We start from the raw sequence: 23401 nt of genomic DNA, 5'->3' as shown, positions 1-23401 counted from the left end.
AATAGTCATAATTATCTTATGAAAACATAAAATAAATAATGAAATAAATATTATAGGTTTCTTTCCGATGAAAATCAGAGAAAAAATGGGAACATATATAAGAATTAATAATGTAGTTTTGGGAGCTTGAGCTACAATTTGTTCATTTTAAAGAAAACTGCTTTCACTATGATGTCGATGGAAGGACGTTATTAAAAAAAAAGACAGCCTTCATCATATATCTTCCAACATCAGGTAATAATTTATTGAATGAAATAATAACATGGTGAAAAAAGATTTTATATTCTTTTATGCTTCGTTATATTTTTATATGTAACAGATATATTTGTATAGGAAGAAAGAACTGAATCTTCAACTGTTGAGCCTGAATATATTACTAAGAACATTGCTATAAAAAGGTATAATATTTATTCATTTTATTATTCATTGCTGATTATGAGAATATAGTATATATTTTTATAATTCTTGTTGATACGAATTTTTATGTTTAGTTCTGGCAAAATCATTGAAGGTGGAATTTCAAACAAACAAATTTGTTTGGCGAATCGGCCTTTGAAAAGATCTACTTCCACAGAATCTATTATAATTTGCCTTTACAATATATAAGAAAGAAGATGATTGTCAAAAATAAAAAAATTTCTTCTTTAAAACGGCAAATTCGGCGATTAAGTTTAAGTAAATCTGATATAAAATGTAAAGTTAGTAAAACAGAAAAAAATTGATGCATGTAAATATTATAATTGCTATGATAATATCAAAATCGTAATGTTTAATGCAAAAGAATAATAATATAAATAATGATATTCTTATGTACTTTTGCAACAACACAAAATAAAAAAATAAAAATATATTAAAAAAGTGATAATTGATAGTAGTATTTATAGATTATTAGTATTTATATAGTATTGTTATATATTGTTATTGAGAGATTGTAATGAAATGTGTAGAAAGAATTCAAAGTATAACGAAAGAAAAAATAAAGCTTTATGATACTATTAGGCGGTTAACTTAATTCCTGCCGCTTATTATAAAAAGGTATTGGATCCAACGCTAGTGAATTTCAACGATGAAATTGCATGTCTTGTAGTTTAAATATTGCTGAAAGTGATTTAATCTTCACAGGTTAAACTTTGATTCTCAACACCAAAGAGATTTTCCAATTGATTGAAAATGAACTGCGATAAGCTGTTTTTCCGACATGTGCTTTTTCACTTCGATCTCAAGAAAACCGCAATTGCAATACATCGTTTATTATCTGAAGTGTATAGTGATGAAACTCCATTGGAAAAAACATGTAGAGTTTGATTAAAAGCTTTTGAAACGTGATTTTGACGTGAAAGACAAAGAACGTCCCTTGCCCTGCATTTGGTGAAACCAGAGGGGTATGCTGCATACGAGCCTTTGCGTCCAAATGAAACCGCTCCAGCTGATCACTACCAACAGTAATTATGCCGATTAAGTGACGAGTCGATGAAAAAAAAGTCATCCATAGTCAACAATCGATGCGAAGTCATTTTTTTTGCATAATAACGCTCGACCACATGTTGCGAAAAGTAGACACTTCAAAAAAATTTAAGATATGCTCCATGCAATTCCTATAAATGAATAAAAATGCATTCAGGATAAAAGCATTCATTTTAACATTCGCGAATCAATACTTCTGAAAATCTGAATTCATTTCAATTCATTTCAATCCATTCTCGTTTGCTGGGGATATAATTAAAATATGTTTAATCGCAAGGCGTACTTTAAGAGAAATACAAATTTATGAAACAGAAAATGTCAAAAACTATTGATTCAGAAAACTATACAGAGAATTTCCTTATATATTTTTAAAAAATAAAGAAAATATTAAACAAGAAATCATAAAAAATTTGTCACTAAGAAAATTTTAAATATGTTTTTTGATGTACGTCTACATCACGAAAGTACTTGTGACTTTCCGAAAGAGGTTAGAATAAGAGCTAAAAATACAAAAACTATTATATTTAAAAATTAATAAAAAAATATTTTGAATAAAATCTTATATTACTGATACAATTCTAATTTTTCATTCGTTTTACAGTTTACACCATCCTTTCCTCAAAACTTTTTTAAGTTCGGGACTTAGAAAATCAAAATTTTGCCGTTGAATAGAAAGAGATAGAGATTGGTCATCCTCCACGGTCCCTCTTTTTCATTTTTGTCGGCCATTTTGACACACGGATCGCGCTAATCGCGCAGTCCATTCTCTATGGCTTTGGCTGAATCCGGTGAATGTGCATCACTTCTATCCGATATGTCATGTTACTAAAAAAGTAAAGTACATACAATGGTAGAGGAAGTTGTTAATCCCAACATTAGAACGAAAGTAAGAACATTGAAATTGCATAAACGGGATTTCGCAGTGAATTTGTGTTTTAAAGTAGATTCGCAGAATTACATTGTTGACATATGCAGCTAATAATGCTAGTGTTGCATTTATATTAAATTTCGCAAAATATTGTGGTCACAGTGCGATGAAATTAGATCCATTCGACGCGTTTTTGCGTGAAATGAAAGAATCTGGCAGAAAATAAGTCCGCGACTGTCCTGCGAAGTGAGATATTGAGCGTTAAAGTTGACAACTATTAAGGTTAGGAAACTGTCATATGGACAGTAAGGTGTATAGATGTAATGCTTATTGATTTGGAGCGGCTACGCTGCTAAACAAAATAAACTATCCTATCCGCTTGGAGTCTAACTGCCTAGAAGTTGCAGACAGTAAAAAGACCGCTCTAAAAGGACTATTCTCATACTTCACTGTCTTCAAGGATTAGAAATATTCCATGCAGACACAATATTCCATGTCTAGACTGCAAAACCTAGGCGATTAGGCCTCAAGCGGGTAGAATATGTTATTTTTGTTTGGGGTGGCGTAGCCGTTCCGAACTAATAAGTACTAGTCTATACATTCCACTGTCCATATGACAGATTAATGATCGTGTTACATAGTAACACTTTAATCAACTTTAACGCTCAATATTGCTTTGCAGTCCCGAACTTTTTTCTGCCAGATTCTTTCATTTTATGCAAACGTGTCAAATGAGCCTAATTTCATCGAAATAGGAGGTGAGTAGCTCTTCTGAAGAATTACCTAAATTCACTGCTTTAAAAACAAATTTACTGTTTTAAATTAAAGGAAGTATTTAAAAAGGGCTATGAGCCAATGAAATAATATTCAATATACGTTTATTCTGACAATGCAAACATTTCGACCTCCATATCAAGTCATCCTCAGTATTGTTAATTTAAATCGTCAATAATTAAGTAAACAGGCCATTGGATACATATTTAGAAATTTGTGTAATATATTTCTTCTTTGTGTTATTTACTTGATCCTTGTGTAACAAAATATATTCTTGTTATATGAATTGAGAAATGAATATATAGATAACACTCCGTTAATCTAAAGTGTGATATATATATATATATATATATATATATATATATATATATATAAGTCCAGTGGTTAAAACGCAACTATTTTTTACAATAAACACAGTCAATATAATAATATACGATTTTAAGTGAAACATTGCTTATAAGCAGAATTAGACGTTATTATATGTGTCACTAATGAACTTTCAATCTTTAATGAACTTTCATTCTTAAATACTTCCTTTAAATTTACTGTTTTAATTTTATAAATTTAAAATAACTTTAGGTATATATATATATGTATATATATATATATATACACACATATATACATATATATATATATAAACACATACACACGCACACACACGTATGTATTTTAATTTCTTTATTTATTAATATTCAGATTGTCTCCCTTTCACCGTTTCAATCAATGGTGGTCTCAAATTCGCTACTTTAAAACAAGTTCTTTGCTCTAAAACACAAATTCACAATTTTTAAACAAATCCTTTGCTTTACAAATAAATTTACTATTTTAAAAACAAAGTTACTACTTTAAAAACAAAGTCATTACTTTAAAAACAAATTCATTGCTTTAAAAAGACAAATTTACTATTTATAAAACATAAATTATTTTCTTATATTATTTGTGTTTTGAAAACAGTAAATTTGTTTTTGAAGCAGTGAATTTGTGTTTTTGAGCAGAGAACTTATTTTAAAATAGCAAATTTGAGACTGCAGCACATACTGGCATCGCAGTATTTCATAGCTATGACAGATTTTCTAACCTCAATAGTCATTAACTTTAACGCTTACTATCTCAGTTCATGGGGGAGAGTGACATTTTTTATCTGCTAGATTCGTTCATTTCATACATAAACGCATCGATTGAATCTATTTTTATCAAAATTTGAGGTGACGGAGATATTGTGAACTTTTGCCTCGATCAGTATGACAGAAGTCTCGAACTTTAAGGCCGGGTTCACATCTTGACGAAAAAGCTGAAAAGCAGAAGCCAATCGGGACTCGCAGTAGTAGGCGGTACATTTCGCTTGTCTGCTTCTGTTTTTTCGCGAGTTCTGATTGGCTTCTGCTTTTCCGCTTTCCGTTTTTCCGTCAATATGACGTCAGTATGAATCCAGCCTAACGCTTAATAACTTATTTCGCGAAGTAGACCGCCGCCACATTCTTTCTGCCACATTCTTTCATTTTGAGTGAAAATAAGTCGAATAAGCTCAATTTCATTAAAATAGAAGGTGAGACAGCTATTCTAAATAATTACCTTTTTTTATTCATCTAAGTATTGGAGCGTGATTCTATGCGTGATGTATCATTTTATCCTCTTTGAATATTCGATTTCATTAGAGCCCAAAGGTCATGCACTGAACATTTGACTATTTTACCGGAGATTGATTGCTTACTTGGGGTGAAATCACAGTGCGGAATAGGACTGCGGAATAGAGAATACGTTCATAACCAAAATAATTTCATAATTAAAATAACCAATCAGCGCTATTCCGCACTTTTCCATCATGTAAGTTTTGTGTGCTATGTTCACATGATGCGTCAAAGATGTATCCAGTATGAATATAATTTAAAAACTACTAACTTTATGTTAATAATTTGTTTATTAAAATGAAATATAATTTTTCAAATTAAAACAATCATCATTGTTGTAGTATTTAATGTTAAATATTAATTTTACAATTAATATTTATAATCTTATAGCAATTTCTGAACTCCTTTAACGCATTTACTATCTTTTTTTCGCATCGTGTGAATATAGCACACAAAACTGGCGTGATGGAAAAGTGTGGAAAAGGGCACACTGAAATCGCATGTAATACATCATTGTTTTTTTGATCTTGGTATCTATATTTATGCACTCAGATTTTGTCATTTTGCTTCATTCGTCTCGACATTACGCAATTCCGTCATATCAATCAGCATCAAATTATTTTAACCTCTCAAAATATGACAGTTTATTACAAGAACAATAACGCACTCGCTATTCCGCAACATCAAATGCGCTAAGTGGTTGTTTCAATGACGCATTCTCTATTCCGCAATCCTATTCCGCACCGTGTGATTTCACCCTTAGAAGCTTTCGTAAATGTTTACTTTAATTCTATTCCTTTTTCAATAGGTACATTCAGAAGCACGATTGCTCAGTGAGCGCTCAGTGAGCTCTTGCATTTGATTGACATATTCCATTAGATCTAAAAATATAGACCAAACAGAGCTCTTTTAGAGAGAGCGGTCGTGCTTCTGCATCCAATATTGAAATTAAACTCATTTGACACGTTTTTGTGTAAAACGAAAAAATCTAATAGAAAAAAAGTATTGTTCTACTCCGCGAATCGAGATATTAAGCCTTAGGCCTGTATTCATCAGAACGCGATTTTATCTCTAAAATTCTATAGTATGCGTAACGTAAATTATAACATGTTAGCACGCTAACATCATTGTAAGCGTTTTGAATATGGGTCTTAAAGTTGACGACTATTTAGGAAATCTGTCTCATGATCATGCAACAATGCAATGGTTGCGTTCAGCAGAACGTTTATTTTGCTGTTAATATAAGTTTATTTAACTGTTGGAAGTTTCCTTCGCGCTGATTGATGCTGAGTTATGCTTTTATATCAAGAGGAATAGTGCTATCTCAGCAAACAATCATAAAACCATGATGTAACAAGAAAGGAGAACCAGTACGCATAATGACCAATCTCGACCAATCAGAGATTCGGCAATTCGTTCGGCGCGAGTTACGAAGCTCATAAAACAAAATAAACATATGAAAAAAAATAATATCTATAAATAACATTATATTTCCTGAATTATGTTTCTTTTTCTCTGCATTTGAGGAAAAAAGGTTTACATATAAGGAAATTTGTAAAGAATTCATTCTATTAATACATTTTCCAGTGTCTACAAATTTGGACGGGGAAAATTCCCTGACTTTCCCCTAACTTTCCATGATTACGTCGGCATAATGCAATCGAAATTGTCTTCATAGTAAATACAAAATAACTTGTATCTTGTATAATGCTTACAGCACGACTGACTGCTTTGTCGGTCATTTTGAATCAGATAAATTGGCCAAACTCTGATTGGCTGACATAACCTTTCAGTTTACTGCGCATCCACCGGAATGGTTTACCTTTCTTATTATATCATGCATAAAATGGTTGCAAAACTGTTATGTTCTGCTGAACGCAACTAATGTGAGCATGAAAAGTATGGAGATAGTCAGGGTTGGGCACGTATTATCAGAGAGAAACCTGAAAGAGGACATGACAGCCCAAAATCTATAACCACAAAATACTGCCGCACACTACTGCCCTCTGAAAAAGTGGATGTAAACTGTATAGCAAGATCCACTTTTCTGAGGGTACATATATCCACTTTTCGAAGCTGTAGATGATAAATCGATATTTGATTTGATAATCATACTACATTCACAAATTGTGGATCAGAAATATTCACACTTTTGCAATCTTACAGCACGTGATATTAAAATCGCTTAAAAGTATTAACATTAAGATTACATTATACCAGGATTGGCAAGTAACGCGTTACTTGTAATGTCATTACTATAACAAGTTACTTTTTTTGGTAACGACGTTACATTTTTTTCTGAGTAATGTTCATGGTAACGTAATTACATTTTTGGAGTAACAGTAACGATTTTACTAGTTTCTTTTATCATTACTTTTTCTAACTACGTAAAAATTTAATCGTGTGTAACTATAACTCTAGAAAACAGAAATAAAACATTAACAGTCTGATTGACTGTCTAAATCACGCGATCACATCTTTTTTTCATTGTATTCACAGTTTACATATATATGTATGTGTTTACATGTATAGACTAACTCATATATAATCTTTACAATATATTTAATTTCTTAAAATAAAATTTTTTTCTGTGTCATATCTTACAAATTAAATATATGTTTATAATGCAGATTACAAATAATACTATTTTTTTATTATAATATCATTTTACCCTTAGAGTATTCACGATGAGTCGTTTGTATCTTGTTTCTTTTCTTCGAAATACCGCACCTGACTAAATAATTCTATCCTTTCTTCCTTTTTAAATGTACAACTTCATAAATGTGTTTTAAAGATATTAAAAAATATATAAGAATCTATTCATAATTTTTGTAAAAATTATGAATATTTGGAAAAATTATGGAAATTAACCACACATAAATGATCCATCAAGCACAGTAAATGAAAATTGTATATATATTAAGAGTTAAACGTATAATTTAAAGATATCTTATTAAAATACGAAAAATAAATTTATTTAAATATAAAAATTACAAAAAATGCAGTATACTACATGGGCTGAAAAATCCCGGCATTTTTAATGAAAACAAACGTTTTTTGGGCAAAGTTATATTTATTTCTCAATATAGTTGCTTTCGAGGGCGATACACTTGGTATAGCGATTTTCCAACATTTCGATGTCCTTTCTGTAGTACGAAATGTCCAAGCCTTCGAAACATGCCTCGGTTTCCGCGATGACTTCCTCATTCGATGTGAATCTCTTTCCCTGGAGCCACCGCTTGAGCTTTAGGAACAGATAATAGTCGCTGGGGGCCAAGTCTGGAGAATACGGTGGGTGAGCAACCAATTCGAATCGTAATTGGTCCAATTTGACCATCGCTTTCAAGGACGTGTGTGACGGTGCGTTATCGTGATAGTACAGAACTTTTTTCTTCGCCATATGGGGCTGTTTTTTCTTTATTTCGTAGTTCAGTTTGTCCAATAACGCTGCATAATACTCTCCCGTAACTGTTCTTCCCTTCTGCAGGTAATCGATGAAGATTATGCCATGCGCATCCCAAAAAACGGAGGCCATAACCTTCCCGGCCGAGCGTTGGTCTTTTGGCCGCTTTGGTCGGCTTTCGTGGCTTTTCAGCCACTCTGCAGACTGCCTATTGGATACTCAGGCGTATGGTAATGGACCCACGTTTCATTCATCGTCACAAAACGTCGAAAAAAGTTCGCTCGATTACGCTGCAACAACGCCAAACCGACCGTTGAATCATCAACGCGCTGCTATTTTTGGTCGATGGTCAGCAAACGCGGCACTCATCGTGCCAATAGCTTTTTCATCTCCAAAACATCGTGCAAAATGTATCCCGCCCGTTCTTTTGAGATGCCCACGGCCTCAGTTAACTCGCGCAACTTCACTTTACGATCACTCAAAACGATTCGATGCACTTGCTTTACGATTTCCGCATTCGTAGCCTCTTTTGGCCTTCCAGAGCAAGATGCGTCTTCGGTGCTTGTACGACCCATTTTAAATTCACTAAACCACCACCATAAACTGTTGTTCTCGAAGGAGCAGATGTGGGATAACATTTCTGCAACCATTTCAATGATTGTTCAGAAGTTTTTCCCATCAAAAAACAATGTTTGATCAAGATGCGATATTCCTGTTTTTCCATTTTTTTTTACGAAGGCGAAAGTAACGCCACTTAAATGATTGTAGCTTGTAAACGAATGAACGAAATGTCATGAAACTTCATACATAAATTAGTGACAGATGAACCTCTCGAAATGAATCATGTTCATTTTCTACTGGCGCCATCTATTGAAAAATCCCGGGACCTTTCAGCCCATGTAGTACATTATGTGACAGTACCTATTTCATTCATGAAAATAACGCACAATGTTTACTATTGTATATTTTGTTCTATTTCTCTACTAAAAAATTTTGACATTTTTTTTATATTTATCGCAAAAATCTACATATAATATTCTATTACTGTCAAGAAAAAAAAAAGTAACGATTTGCATATTTTGAGTAACAATAATGGTAACGAGTTATTTTTTAGGGAAAAGAACGGTAACGGTAACGAATTATTTTTATGAGGTAACGTTGCTAACCCTGATTTCCAAAATTCTTAAAGTTTTTGAGATATTTCACCGCCTCAGGACTTTTACTCACCCTGTATAATGCTTTAATAAACACGTCAGTGTAATAAATACTTGAATTGAATGTATTATAAATATAGTGTCATAGTTCGTCATAAATACAACTTTATGCAGCACACCATGAAAAAATGACACAATTTGGATGCTTAGGATCTTGTTAAAATCGACCTTGAACTCGAAATTTGGTCATTTTTTTCACATTAATCGGGCTGTATTTCTTAAGGCGTATAGCGTAGGATTAAATGAATTATTGCATTGTGTTCAGCGATTAAAAAAACATACAGTACCACATTTGAAATCCAGATTAAGAATTATTTTTGCATCAAATTAAAGAAATTATTTGCATTAAAAAAAAAATCAAAACTTTGATTTAAAAATCGTCTACTTCTCTAATCGTCTAATCGTCTCTAAATTTTAATATTTTTTGATAAAAATTTAGGGATATTCTTTTGATATGAAATAGGAAGCTTTTGAGCTAAATGATCGATTAAAAAAAAATTTTCTTTTTCCTTGGTAGTCTAACGTATATGTACAATAGAGGAAGGTACTTCCAAGTTTAATAATTTTTCCATTCTTTTCTAATCTATTCGCACTTCTGCATCCATGAATGTTCTATATAGCTTTGATAATCATGTCCAATCAGAGGAAACTGGGTCAGGTAATGAAGTTTGCCACTCTCTCCCTGTAAGGCTTTTTATTACATAAATACATTATTACATAAATGTACTGTTAGATTGTAATAATTGTATGCTAATTTAGAGAACGTCATTTCAATATTTGATAATTTTATGAAAACACAAAAGTCATTGAAAATCAGGAAGATCACTTTTATTTCTTGATTCTTTCTTTGTTTATAACTCCATATTAGATTTTCTCTTCTGTATGGTGAGCTCACCGTTCGCGTGCGCGTAGTTAAATCTTGTATTTTAAGTACTTATAAGATTATATTAAATGCTGTTGTTGAATCGCTAAATTTGGATATAATTATATATATTTATAATCTTAAATGATGTTTCACAGTGTGCTGTATAAAGTTGTATTTATGAATTATGACACTATATTTATAACACATTCAATTCAAGTATTTATTACACTGACGTGTTTATTAAAGCATTATACAGGGTGAGTAAAAGTCCTGGGGCGGTGAAATATCTCGAAAACTAAGAATTTTCGAAAGAAATGTTTCCTACAGTTATAAGGTTTTAAATGATCTATTCACTGATGTAGTCAATCTGACCGTTCGTAAACGCTGTTGCGAAAGCCGTCGCAAACGCGTTGCTACCTTTGTTGTAATCGCCGCCGCATCGCCGCGAACTGTCACGAACCTCATCGCGAACGTCGCTGTGTACGATGTTCCATTTTTATTAGTTTCAGTTTAATTTTTGATGTGACAGATGTATGTAACAAAAATTGATACTTTGCGTTCCATAACACATTTAAATATTCTATATTTTTCAATTAACAAGAAAATTTTTTCCTTCGACCACTCCACTGCACTCATGCTGAGAATGCAAACTAAGAAGTAACGAATCAAACGATAGTATACAAAGAACTGCACGAAAGTATACTGCGATAATTTATTTGATAAAAAATTGAGTCCTTGTGGCCTTGGCAGGAGAGCCCGATGTTCGCGGCGACGAATAGTTCCCAATGGCGTTCTGATACAAGTCTGTACGTGATTTAAGAAAGTCCCTTTCCTTGCTTCTCACACTCTTCACAAAAACTAGTCTCACACGATTTTTACTTCCGCGTGAATGATCCCACTTTTGACACCATGTAGCGGAAAGGGGAATAAATAATCTTATAGCGAAAAGCAGTATATCTTTGCAATAAGAACTCTATTGCAAACGACTGCCTCACGTAGTACTTCATTATAACTTGCGCCAAGCATAATATCGGATACCAGATATTTTCCGGAATGTTCGATGCATCCCTACAATATAATATATACTTGGTGCCGCCAAACTTTCGAAAAGAAGTACTTTGGCGTCGCTAAGCTCCAGGGCCCGATTATGCCAATGCGTAAATTGTTCCATTTTCCAGAGCAAGACAACTCGACCACGTCCGGTGTATTTATGGAATGTACTAGATGTGCAGAAATGGTTGAGACGACACTGCAGTGACTATTATCAGTTATACTATGAACTGTTTCTGCATGTAAGTGTTTTTTACTTTGTCATAAATATGTTTTCCAAATTTTGCTTTTAATCCTGCTTCTCCATAGATTTGCCGCGTTATTAAGGGAAGTATCAGACTACTGATTGATAATTATGGTTGCCCGATTCTATTTCAGCCAATTACGATGAACTTGCTACATCGTGATTGGTTGAAGTGGAACCGGGCAACCGTTAATCGTTATCGTTAATCCATCGTCTGGGCACCTATTATAGAAATTTTGCGATTCCAATCAGAAATGCGAAATTCCGACTGGCGAGTTTCCGATCGCGATTCCGTTCATGTTTTTGCTATTATGCTTTTCAAGCAGAATGGCCTTTCCATCTACAGGGTGGGCCATCTATTGGTACGTTTTTGAATTTCGTCGTATGGCAACACCGAACGAGCTACAGACCCGAAATTTTGACAGTTTATTAGTCATACCGTCCGCGGCACGAAACAACATGTTTTCTCTTGAAGAGCGTTTTGAAATTTTAAAAACTTATTTTCAAAGTCAGTGCTGTGTCGCCGAAACTGTACGAATTTTGAAAAGAAATATGGGTCGTGATAGAGCACCCACCGAAGGAGCTATACGCAAATTGGTGAGGAAAGTTCGTGAGAAAGGGATGTTAGTGGATGACATTACATTACGACTGTTTTGAGTGAAATTGGCGCCGAGGTAGTCCAAAATGTCATTAATAATTGGGGTGACCGAATGGCATACTGTAAGGCCAGTAGAGGGAGCCACATGAACGAAATCGTTTTTCATTCTTGACGCGGATACTTTTAGCTTCACAACAAAAAAAAAATTAATAAAAAATATCAATGTATGCTCATTTGATCGCATTTTTAAAAACGTACCAATAGATGGCCCACCCTGTATTTCTCTAGATCTGGAATGAACGAGAGGAACGGGCAAAATGGATTTTTATGATCAATCAATGTAAGTCTATAAGAAATATCGCTAGATAGTCCTATACTTTAATCGTCCTAGTTAAAATGTCCGATTTATACTATGAAAATGTGACATAGCTGCGAATAGTGAGTTGAAAAGTGGAACTTTATTGAATATTTTTGATAGCCTAATTAGCAAACTAGAAATAAGCAAGATCCAAACGAATTAATAGACGTATCGGTACACAACCTTGGAATTATTCCGTTTATCTCTAGATGAATTATTAGACAGTCGGATTATTTTCAAATCGATCGGAAAGTTTCCAACACTTCTCGAGCTGTCGAAATGTCGATTCCGATCGAAATGAATTAATAATAATAATCAATCAGCGATAATGTGCCAATCGTTTCTTCCACTATACATATTCTTTAAAAAAAGATGGCCAAATATGGCATAGCATGTTTTTATTGGCTACTGCAGCAAATAAAAAATGTTATGCCATATTTTACCATTTCAATTGTTGCAACAGCAATTTTTTTTCCAATATAAAAACAGCATGCTTTTGGTAATTATATGAAATTTCTTCTCGTGGTACTATTATTTTAGAAAAATTTATTTGAAGTAAAATAATAAATTATAATGACGATGTAACGAGTATGTAACTACATACATATTACAAAATTGCGTTTAAAATACAATTACTGTTGTTAACGCTGGCTGGTGAAATATTTTACTTTATTTTGCTGACGAAAATATATGTTAAAGATATATCCACAAAAAGAAATTTATCCAATCATATTTTATGTGTGACTTTATAAGAAAAATGCGATAATTTTTTTATGCATACGTTTATGCGGCGTGCAAGTTGTATGGATATACCTTAACACGTGTTTAGCTATCATGCCGATACAAACGAACATTTTATTGAGTTTAATTATTTTTGCTGCATCATTATTGATCGTTATTATTTATTTCCTCTGTTCCTCTCTTTTCGCTTACGATCTACAGAAATAGGAAAACTCATTCCACTCGTAAACATAATAGCAAAAACACATGAATGGAATCGCAGTCAGAATGTCGCGTTTCCGAGGTAATTAGATTTAGTTACAGCACCTCAAAACTCAATAAAATTAAACTTATTCGACGCATTTCATATGAAATAAACGAATCTGGCAAAAAAGTGTCGCTTTGCCCTGCGAATCAAGATATTAATTATTATGCTGATTCTACAATAGTCGGTAGTCGGAAATCTTAAGTCTTAATCAGTTTCAACCTAAATAGGTAACTATAATTTTTCGCATTTACTACTCCTATAATTTTCTCTGCAATCACAAATATTGACAACAAATTATGTTTATCGCTTTAAATAGGAAATATACTTTGTTATTGTTAATACTGTTAGTAAACTTCCATTAAATACGCTCCTAGATAGTCAAATCCTATCGCAAACAAATTTTCTAAAATCTTGCTACAAGTTTTGAAGACAAATTTAATGTACATTTTGTTGTACTCAAAGCTGTCAGCAAATTGATGACAAATAAGAAACATGAGATCAAATGTCAACAAAAACCAAGCAAGATTTACAAACAATAATTTAACAGTAAGTTCACGACAGTGAATAAGTTCACAGTTCAAAAGCTGAGCAAACCTTACTAATCTAACTTTATGGCAAATTGTCGTCAAAAATTAATCAAAATCTGCCATTGTCATACGCGATCCCGCCACGAGATAGACTCGCTTCTCATAAAAAGAAAACGCCCAGGAGTCCTATAAGAAGATATATGCAAATTAAGTTGGAATCCTCTAGAGATTCCCAAACTCTTTCGAATGGGGCCTGCAAACGATTTTTTTTACTATTTTATAACTTTATCATGTATTTTAAAGCGTGATGTTAATCAATAATTATTGATTTTCTCACAATCAACCTTCAGATTCGGAATCGCGTTCCAATAATTTATTTTGTCGCATTGTGTAATTGATTAATATCACATTCTAAAATACACAACAATATTTCAGCAATAAAATTGAATTATATTTGGTTAATTAGAAATATGTTAAAAAGGATTACGAACTATAAGAATAAAAATAAAATATAAATAATAAGCAAAATCAGTTATCTTCATTTGTTTTACATCTTTCTATTATTATATTAACAGATTGAGTTTTTCATCGTTTTTACTGATTTTTTTTTAACTTCATATATTTTTATCAAACTATTGTAATTGCAACACGATAGCGAGTAATCTCCGTACGCACAATGACATTGCTAAAAATTGATCTTTTTGAATTAGACAACAGGATGCGTTTTCATATCAAAGCGATAACCATGGGATGTAATTATGCCATTATTTTTTACATCAAAGTTTGTATTCCGTCACATTTAATTATCTTTTAATTATCATTAGCTGTTGATTTTTTAAATATGTTTATATAAATATTTTACTTAAAAATATTACATGTCTAATTGAGAATGACTGATCGAAGTCGAAATGCCGTTTGTTTTAATTTCTTGTAATATGTTTTAGCGCTTTTTAATATCTTGCTTATTATTTATATTTTATTTTTATTCTTATGATTTGTAGCTCTTCTTAACATATTTCTAATTAATTTATTATTTGATTTATCATTTACATCATTTATTTTAATTCACGTGGTCAAAATTATGCTTTTACAAATATAAACATTATATATGTATCATTATACAGGCAAAATGATCTCTCACATTTTAATCTTTAATAAAAACGCCATTGTAAATGCTATTTAGATTTTATTTTTATTAACTGAAAATTTATGCTATGCCATTTGTTTTTATTGAGTTTTAAAAATTACAGAGTCCAAGTGGCGATCATTTTTTTCGATACACGGCTAGGAGATCGTTCAACTGCTTCTCTTACAGCTGCAACATTTTCAGGTGTCCAAACACTTCTGTGTCTACCAGTTGATTTTCTTTTTAAAGCTGAACCTGTAGCTCTAAAATTTGAAACCCACAACAGTATTGTTTTGCGATCTGGAACTGGAGCATGTCTACCAAGCGCGAAGTGAGTACGAAAAGTTCTTTGCGTCGTAATCATAGATTCGTTACTTTTCATAAATGTTTTGATAACAAAGGCACGATGCTCGCCCGTCAAATTCATGACGACAACTGAAATGGCAAGGCGCGAGCTACCAACCGACTACGCTAAGCTCCCCCTTTCTTCAGTGGTTCGGGGACAGTGGCGGTGCAAAATGTGGGAGATCATTTTACCGGACCCTGTTTTTTATATATCATTCTGTTGGCCACAGGTTGTATTTGGGTTGTATTTGGTGCCATTCTTCGTAGTCAGCATATTTGACTACAGATCTGGTGTAGATCTGTGATCTTATTGCTATTATCAATCTGCTTTGATATTGGCTCCAATTTGAGAATATATTTTTCAGATATGGTTTACATTGCATGTCCTTGTGGACACAGGCTCTGGTTTTGACACTTCATTCTATTGAAATTTTAAGTCAATTTGGTGACTGGGGATCAACAATTTGGGAAAAAAATGTTTGCTGGATAGTTATTAGTTGTGCGAGTCGTTTAGCTCAATTAATGGGAAGGAATAAAGTCAAATTTGATTAATCTTAAAAAAATCGGTAGTCTTAGTCGTACAAGTTGGCTATTGATTAATTCAGTATATATCCACACAAAGAACTACGCCCAGTTTTATAGGAGAATTTGGGTCTCGGATGAACAACTTTGAGACATGCCTAAAATTTTAAGATATCAAAAGAGAATAAAAAATTCCATTAGCTCAACTTTATAGGAGAGGTTTCTTGAGTGTTAGAACTATCCAAAGTTCGCTATTACCACTAGTCTTCCTGGGAAAAAATATTCTATACATTTAATATATTCTATACATTTAATATATAATATATATATATATATATATATATATATATATAATGCATAAGCATAAGAAATTCAACCAATCAGAGTTCATTATGTTATGGAAAGAAAGGAAACGAAGAATCTTAATTGATGCATTTTCTTATGCATTATATTATGCGTTATGCAACAATCTTTGCTTCCCATCTTATGACCATTCTACAATAAGTCATTAGTCATAAATCAGAAGTTAGAAGTTGGAAATTGACGAATATGATTAGTCAATTTCCAGCTTCTAACTTCTGATTTATGATTAATGGCTTATTTTAGAATACGTGTTAGAAGGGCACTACCGACTATCGACTCATTGTAGACTCATGTCAGCTTTAAAGTTGACAGATTAGAAAATCTGTCATATTGATAACATAGAGGGTTACACAAATTCTGTTCTATGCAAATTTTTTGTTTTAAAAACATGCTGAGATGCCGGAAACTTTCCGATCGATTCGGAAACAATTGGACTGTCCATAATAATTCATCTAGGAATATCTAGAGATAAACGGAATAATTTCGATTGGAATCCATTCGGAACATTTCCATCTTGAAATAAGAGAGAAGGAGGCAGAAACTCTATGGAGTCACAAACTCTGAAATAGAATTGTGACCTCTAATTGGGAGGGAGTCCGCTGAAAAGAAAGAATTTCTATAATCAGGCGCCATTTTCAATTAATCTTATTCGAACAGATCGGTCTTACCTCTTGCATGATCCTGCTGGTCATAAATTTTCTCAATCTCTGTATATTATTTGTGCATTTAGCATTTGTAATATTGATAATAAAATGGCATGTTAGATACGTGGATGTACTAGCAAAAATGCTCAAGAAAGAATAATCTTTTTGTAACTCGCACGGAAAAAATGTTCAATAATTGACATGCCAGTGGAATTGCTTCAAGAGACATCAACGAAAGAGAATTCAGTAAAAAAAGTCGTATCTGTGAGCATTACATTTTTAGAAAGATATTTAGATAAAGATATTTAGATTTATAATCGCAAATTGGAGCAACAAATACATGCAGCGACTCTACGTATATCACTTGATGAAAAAATTTCTTCGAAAAGTTCTCTGAAAAAGTTTGAAAATTTTCCTGAAAACATTAGTATTTTCGGACATGTTGCAGAGTTTTTCAAAGAATTTTTCAGTGTAATTTTAGAGATCTGTTAAAATATTTCAGTGATTTTTAATGATTTTCGTAAAATTTTTTACAGTATATTTATAGACCTTCAGAATTTGTCAGAGATTTTCAGAGATTTTCATTGCGATACTCGAAAAAAAAAATTATATTGTAAGGTTTATAAATTTTATTTTTTTTTTTTAAAGAATTGTTCCATGCAAGATATGCGTAATGATTTTACCTGAAATTATTTTGAAAAATACTTACCTAGTGGGATTCGAACCTGAGACCTCTGAAGATTTCTGCGTTATGTACTACATCACCTTCTTTAATTGATGAGTATGTTATTTATTGTCTATTTAAGTTTCAGGGACATTACTGAATTCCCGCGAAATTCAAGGACTTTCAGACCCTTAACAATTTTCAAAAAAATCGCTAAAAATCTCTGAAAAATGACAAATTATGAAAATTCTATCTTCAGAGATATCATTGAAATCCCAAACAATTTCCAAGTGTCTAAAAGTCTTTGAATTTCAACGAAATTCAAAGACTTTTAGACACTTGGAAATTGTTTTTAGAGAATTCCCTGAAAGTCTCTAAAAAGTGAGAAATCATGAAGACTCTATCTTAATAGACGTCACTGAATTTCCAAAATTTAGTTAAATTCAGGAATTTTTGGACACTTAGAAATGATTTTTGGAGAATTCGCTGAAAGTCTCTGAAAAGTGAGAAATCATGAAAATTCTCTCTTTAAAAATATCACTGAATTTCCGAAATTCAATAAAATTCAGGAATTTTAGACACTTGGAAATGATTTTCAGAGAATTTGTAGAAACTTTATGAAAAGTGAAAAGCCGTTAAAATTCTATTTTTAGAAACATTAATAAATTCCCGAGTTTCAACGAAATTCAGAAACTTTTAAACACATGGAAATAATTTTCAGAGAAATCTAATAATTCCTTTTATTGAGAAAGTCTTTGAATATTGAAAATCTCTGAAAAATTTTTTCAGGCATTTGCAGCTAAATTTGCAAAGACATTTTTTTACCAGGGACGTCTAATATCAGGAGTCTACAATAGAAGTCATAGCAGTCATAGAATTATAAGTCGTAAAAAATCATGTCTAATCATAATCAATTATACTTCTCATATTCGATTATGATTGATTAATATTCTACGATTTAAAATCCTACGAACCACTACGAATTTTATTGTAGGCTTTACGATTGCTTTAAAATGGCAATTATAGAATTTCTTTCAGTGGACTTCCTCCTAATTAGGGATCACAAATCAGCTTCTTCGGTTCGCGTGCTATCTAATTGGATCTCCTTCTCTCTGACTTCATGACTTCCATAATAGGTGTCGTCCTGATATGGGCATAAGGGACGGTCTCATCAACTTCAATTAACATAGGGTGTTCCAGAACAACGTCTTGTTGCTGGCATATTGCTTGCTAAGTATTGTTAAACATGTGTTGCTACCAAAATTGCAGCAACTGAATCCTCATTTGTGAGCAACTTGATGCCTTCACGATATAACTTTGAGTAGTAACTTGCCAGGAATTTGCCTACAACTTTAAAGTCGTCATCATTAAAATTTATACTACTGCTATTGTGTTGCCATAATAATATGCAGCATCATACAATGCTGTCATATTACCGACAACACCAGATAACATTGATGCTGCTATCTTGTTGTTAAATTACTGGTATACATATTGTTGCCTGCATGTTGCTACAATGTCGATATATTCGAAATTGTTGAAGACAAATCTAGGCAAGTTGCCTGCATCATAAGCAATATGCATCATATTTGTGCGATTTTGCTTAGACACGCTTTGCTATCTGGGATGGTTCACTTGGTGCTACAAATACTTTGGATTTGACTAATCAATCAGAAGAAAGAATTTCACTAAGTGTCCAATAAAAAATGCTTCAAAACATTATCCTGTTTAAATTTTACTGTAGAAAACTATAGAAAAAGTTCTATAGCTTTTAATGAGCGTTTTGAATCGGTAAATTCCTATCTCTAATAGTTTTCTATGTGAAGTAATGTATAGTTTCCAAGAGTTTTCAACAGGAATTCCACTTCGATTCCATACCTATTAGATACTAAAATGCAAAAATGATGTAAATATAAAAAATAAAAAATCAAATATTTTTTGTTCTCATGTTAACATTATATATTCATGATTGAGATACGCCGAACATTTATATGTAACGATTCTAAATAAATATTGACTAAAATACGTGTAGAGCTGCATTAAGTCAGTGTGACAGATTTCCTACTCTTAATAGTCGTCAACTTTAATGCTTAATATTTCGGTTCACAGGACTAGGCATAACATTTTATCGGATTCTTTCGTTTCATGCAAAAACGCGTCGAATGAGAATAATTTCATTGAAATTGAAAGTGAGAAGTGCCTTCTAAATAATTACCTACCATAATTTTGTTTCCAAGAAATTAAAAAAATCTATTAAAAACTATAAGCATTACAGTGAGATATTTCCTATTATTACCGATAGACCACTGGATGCATGTAATTCCACATAGAATAGTATTGATTTCTAATAAATTCATCATAAAAACTTATAAGAGAAAATCTGTTGAAATACATTGGTCAGCCAATGTACGGCCAGTAAGTTGTTTCCCAAAGTATATTTCAACTTTCATAATTTGAAAATCTATAGGTCGGTACTGTACATGAAACACCATAAAGCCCATTCAATGTGTTTTTTGTTTCCTGTTTTTTGCCTTTTGTTATTTTTTATATCTTGTCTTTTTGCTTCTTATCCAGTTTTTTGTTTTATATCGCCCGAGATAAAAGTTAACGAACTTCGAAACAAGAAATACGTAGCAAAAAATACAATTGTTGATAAAACGGTTGCAAAAGAGAAAAAAACAAAACGTAAAAAACAAGGAATAGAAAACAAAGAGCACATTGTAGAATAGCTTTATAAAGTTTGATAAGAGTTTAATAAGTAAAACACTATAAAAAATTGTACTCTTATTGATAACTGTAGAATTTGTATAGTCGTTCTCGTGCGCTACTATAGAAACTATTGAAAACTATAAATACTTACAAATTCCATATGTTCCTATAGTTTTTTATAGAAAATGTTAAGCAGGAGAATAGTTTTTTATAGAAAATTTGTAGCATCAAGTGACCTTAATCGGTCGATTAAATATTGCCAACTACAAGACTTGAAAACATTATTTTCTGGCGGAGCGCCGAGTACGTGCTCGATTCGTATAATATTTTTTCACGATTGAGAATTGCCATTAATAAAGATGTTATTATCTGTGCTGTTATTATCACATCTTTCTTCACAGCTGCCAGAAAATTAGCTTATATTTTCAGTCTTGCAGTTGACAATAATGAAATCTAATCGACCGATTAACTTAATCGAAGTTCGTAAGACCGGACCTATTCTATGTCGTTAATTATACATTAAGATTTTTTTATTGATTTTTTATTGAATGTATGTTTAGCATAAAATAAAAAAAATCTTCTCTATCTTTTAAGCACGACATTACAGGAAAAACATTGTTAAGAATAAATGAAAATAGTTTGAGGCGGATTGGTATCGATAATGAACAACATAGGATGGATATTTGGAGGGAAATTATTAAATTACATCTTAAAACAGATATGTTAGAGCTTAAGGACATTGAGCGACGTGATAATATGATGAACCTTGATCGAAACATGTAAAACCTATTGTTGCACAGATATATTTTTTAAATATATTTTAACGGTATGTGTAATACAATATGTATGTAAAAATATGTACATACAGTATTATATGAAAAATGTATTTATTATATACTTATTTTAAGAATATTCTTTATAAAATCATATAGTTTATATAAGAATAAAACATTAAATTTGATCTTATTTATTATTATTCTTATTTATTTAATAGAATTTATTTTATAAACAGAGAATTTGTTAATTTTATTTAAAGATACAAAAATAGACTAAATGGATACAAAAATAGATTATTTCGATAAAAATGTAAATCTTTTTCACAAGAAACTCGAAATATGCCGTTTATGTGAGGAAAAGTCTTCAGATTATATTACAATATTTGAACACAAAGATAACTACATTCCTGAAAAAATAAATAAACGTTTATCATTGTAAGTTAAAATGTGATATTTTGTGCTTTTTAAACTTTTAAATTTACGTATTTATTATACATAATGTACGAATAGTAATATTGTTTTTTTTCTTATTTTTAGATTTTGCCGAATAACAATTTACCTTCCAATGATAATATTCCAATGAAATATTTAGACATTGTTTAAATTATTTAAATATTAGTAAACTGATTCTTAATGTAACAGTAGATGCGATTTTACGAATTCAATAAAATCAAAAGCAGAAAGATGCTATACAGGTGAAGATCATAGCATCATAACATCTTGTGAAAAACCTAAAATATCTGGATCAAATTCAAGCAATTGTCATTAAAAAGGAACTAAAAAAGCGAGCTATTGTCGGCCCGATCGAATGTGAATCTATGCGACTTGAACTTTCAAGATATAGATACATTTGATAGTCATATGGAACAGTAAACTCTGTGACAGCTTTGACCAATCTAATAAGCTAATAACACACAAAACATTAAGACATAACAGTAATATTGCAATATGCAGTAAACATATTATTGATCAGAATAACAAACAGAAGATTATCGATGAGAATGATCAGACTAATGAGAGGAAGATTATAGCTGCGAATATTCAGAATGATCAGAATATTAAACAGGAGATTATAGATGAGAAGAGTATCCAAAATAATTGGAAAACAGATCAAAAGACTATTAATAAGATTAGTTACGAAAAGCAAGATTTTATTAAAGGTATCAAAAAACAGCACCAGTTAATTTAGCGATAGATATTGAAATCGATATTATGGAAACAAATAACGAAAATAATCTGATACAGGCTTCAATAAAGCAAATTGGTAATAGATCTGATGTAGGTATAAATGAAATAAAAAATTGTAAAAAATTTATAGATTTTATAGATATGACAAATATCCAAAATGATCAAAATGAACAAGAGATCAATACAATCAGGAAGAATGTTCAGAATTATCAGAATATTGAACAGGAGATTACAGATGAGCAGAATATTCAAAATAATTGGAAAACAGAGTAAGAAACTATTAATAACATTAGTTATGAAAAGCAAAATGTCACTTTTATAAAATATATCGAAACAATAATTTAGCAATAATGCTGAAATCGATACTGTAGAAAAAGAAAGCGAAAACAATCTGATACAGGCCTTAATAAAGCAAATTAATAATAGATTCGACTCAGATGTAGATGAAATAAAAAATAGTAAAAAATTTTTGATACAATTTAAAACGCTCAAAACGCCAAGAGAACTATTGTTTTGTGAAATTTGCAAAATCTACTTCGCGAACGAACGATATTTTAATGTACATAATAAGATACATGAGAAAAAATTATGATTTGTATTATGTATTATACTTTACAAAATATTCGTATGGATATGATTTATTTCTGCATAAACGTGGAAGACACAATATATTAAAAAATACAGTTAAAGTAATGTGTAATAATGTATAAATGTGGGAAATTTTTTACACATAACTGGACTTGGAATGAACATAATGAAGATGAGTGTTCCAGAATAGCCAAGTATTACAAATATTGCAACGCAATATTCTCAACAGATCTTAAATTGACACATCATTTATGGGTAATTTTGTTAAAAATTTATTTATATATAAAAAAAGCAATTGCATTATATCATGTCCTTACATACTTTCAGAAACACCAGAGATGTTCAAAGATCCGATTATGACTGTATACAAATGCATCATCTGTCTTGAAGTATACGTCGACAAAGAATTTTATGAGAAACATAGAAATGTATGTATATATGTATAAACATCTAAAAATAAAAATAGTTACTGTAATGAAACTTTAAATAAAA

At 31.5% G+C, this 23401-nt stretch overlaps 2 protein-coding genes and 1 long non-coding RNA gene across 12 annotated transcripts; 2 read left to right on the top strand and 1 right to left on the bottom strand.

Annotated features, from left to right (window-relative positions):
* Positions 1-2009: 2009 nt before the first annotated feature.
* LOC147907958 (uncharacterized) lies at positions 2010-4672 on the bottom strand. Its single transcript, XR_015546569.1, has 2 exons — positions 4216-4672; positions 2010-2289 (listed from the first exon to the last, which is right to left on the bottom strand). It is a non-coding gene; the product is annotated as an uncharacterized LOC147907958 (long non-coding RNA).
* Positions 2209-21186, top strand: ave (sterile alpha motif domain-containing protein aveugle). 10 transcript variants are annotated; one of them, XR_015546566.1, is made up of 5 exons: positions 2209-2350; positions 11398-11511; positions 17105-17248; positions 18687-18934; positions 20952-21122. XR_015546566.1 is itself a non-coding variant. In XM_011070980.2 (3 exons), exons 1-3 carry the CDS (start codon positions 2312-2314, stop codon positions 21138-21140), a joined length of 342 nt encoding a protein of 113 aa, XP_011069282.2. In that variant the 5' UTR covers positions 2209-2311; the 3' UTR covers positions 21141-21186. The 10 variants fall into 10 exon arrangements, 2 of the variants coding, with proteins under 2 accessions (XP_011069282.2, XP_087267049.1); XR_015546568.1 differs by having other exon boundaries at positions 18675-18934; XR_015546567.1 differs by lacking the exon at positions 18687-18934 and having other exon boundaries at positions 20952-21186.
* Positions 21187-21369: 183 nt separating this feature from the next.
* LOC147907957 (uncharacterized) lies at positions 21370-23401 on the top strand. Its single transcript, XM_087410922.1, has 4 exons — positions 21370-21568; positions 21671-22590; positions 23056-23164; positions 23237-23401. The coding sequence occupies exons 2-4, from the start codon at positions 22346-22348 to the stop codon at positions 23267-23269; spliced, it is 387 nt and encodes a 128-aa protein (XP_087267048.1). The 5' UTR covers positions 21370-21568; positions 21671-22345; the 3' UTR covers positions 23270-23401.

Source organism: Acromyrmex echinatior, chromosome 11, assembly GCF_024713525.1.
Source record: "Acromyrmex echinatior isolate Ae372 chromosome 11, ASM2471352v2, whole genome shotgun sequence".
Taxonomy (NCBI): Eukaryota; Metazoa; Arthropoda; class Insecta; order Hymenoptera; family Formicidae; genus Acromyrmex; species Acromyrmex echinatior.
Note: the sequence above shows the minus strand (reverse complement) of the source record. Positions and strands in the feature narration are given on the sequence as shown.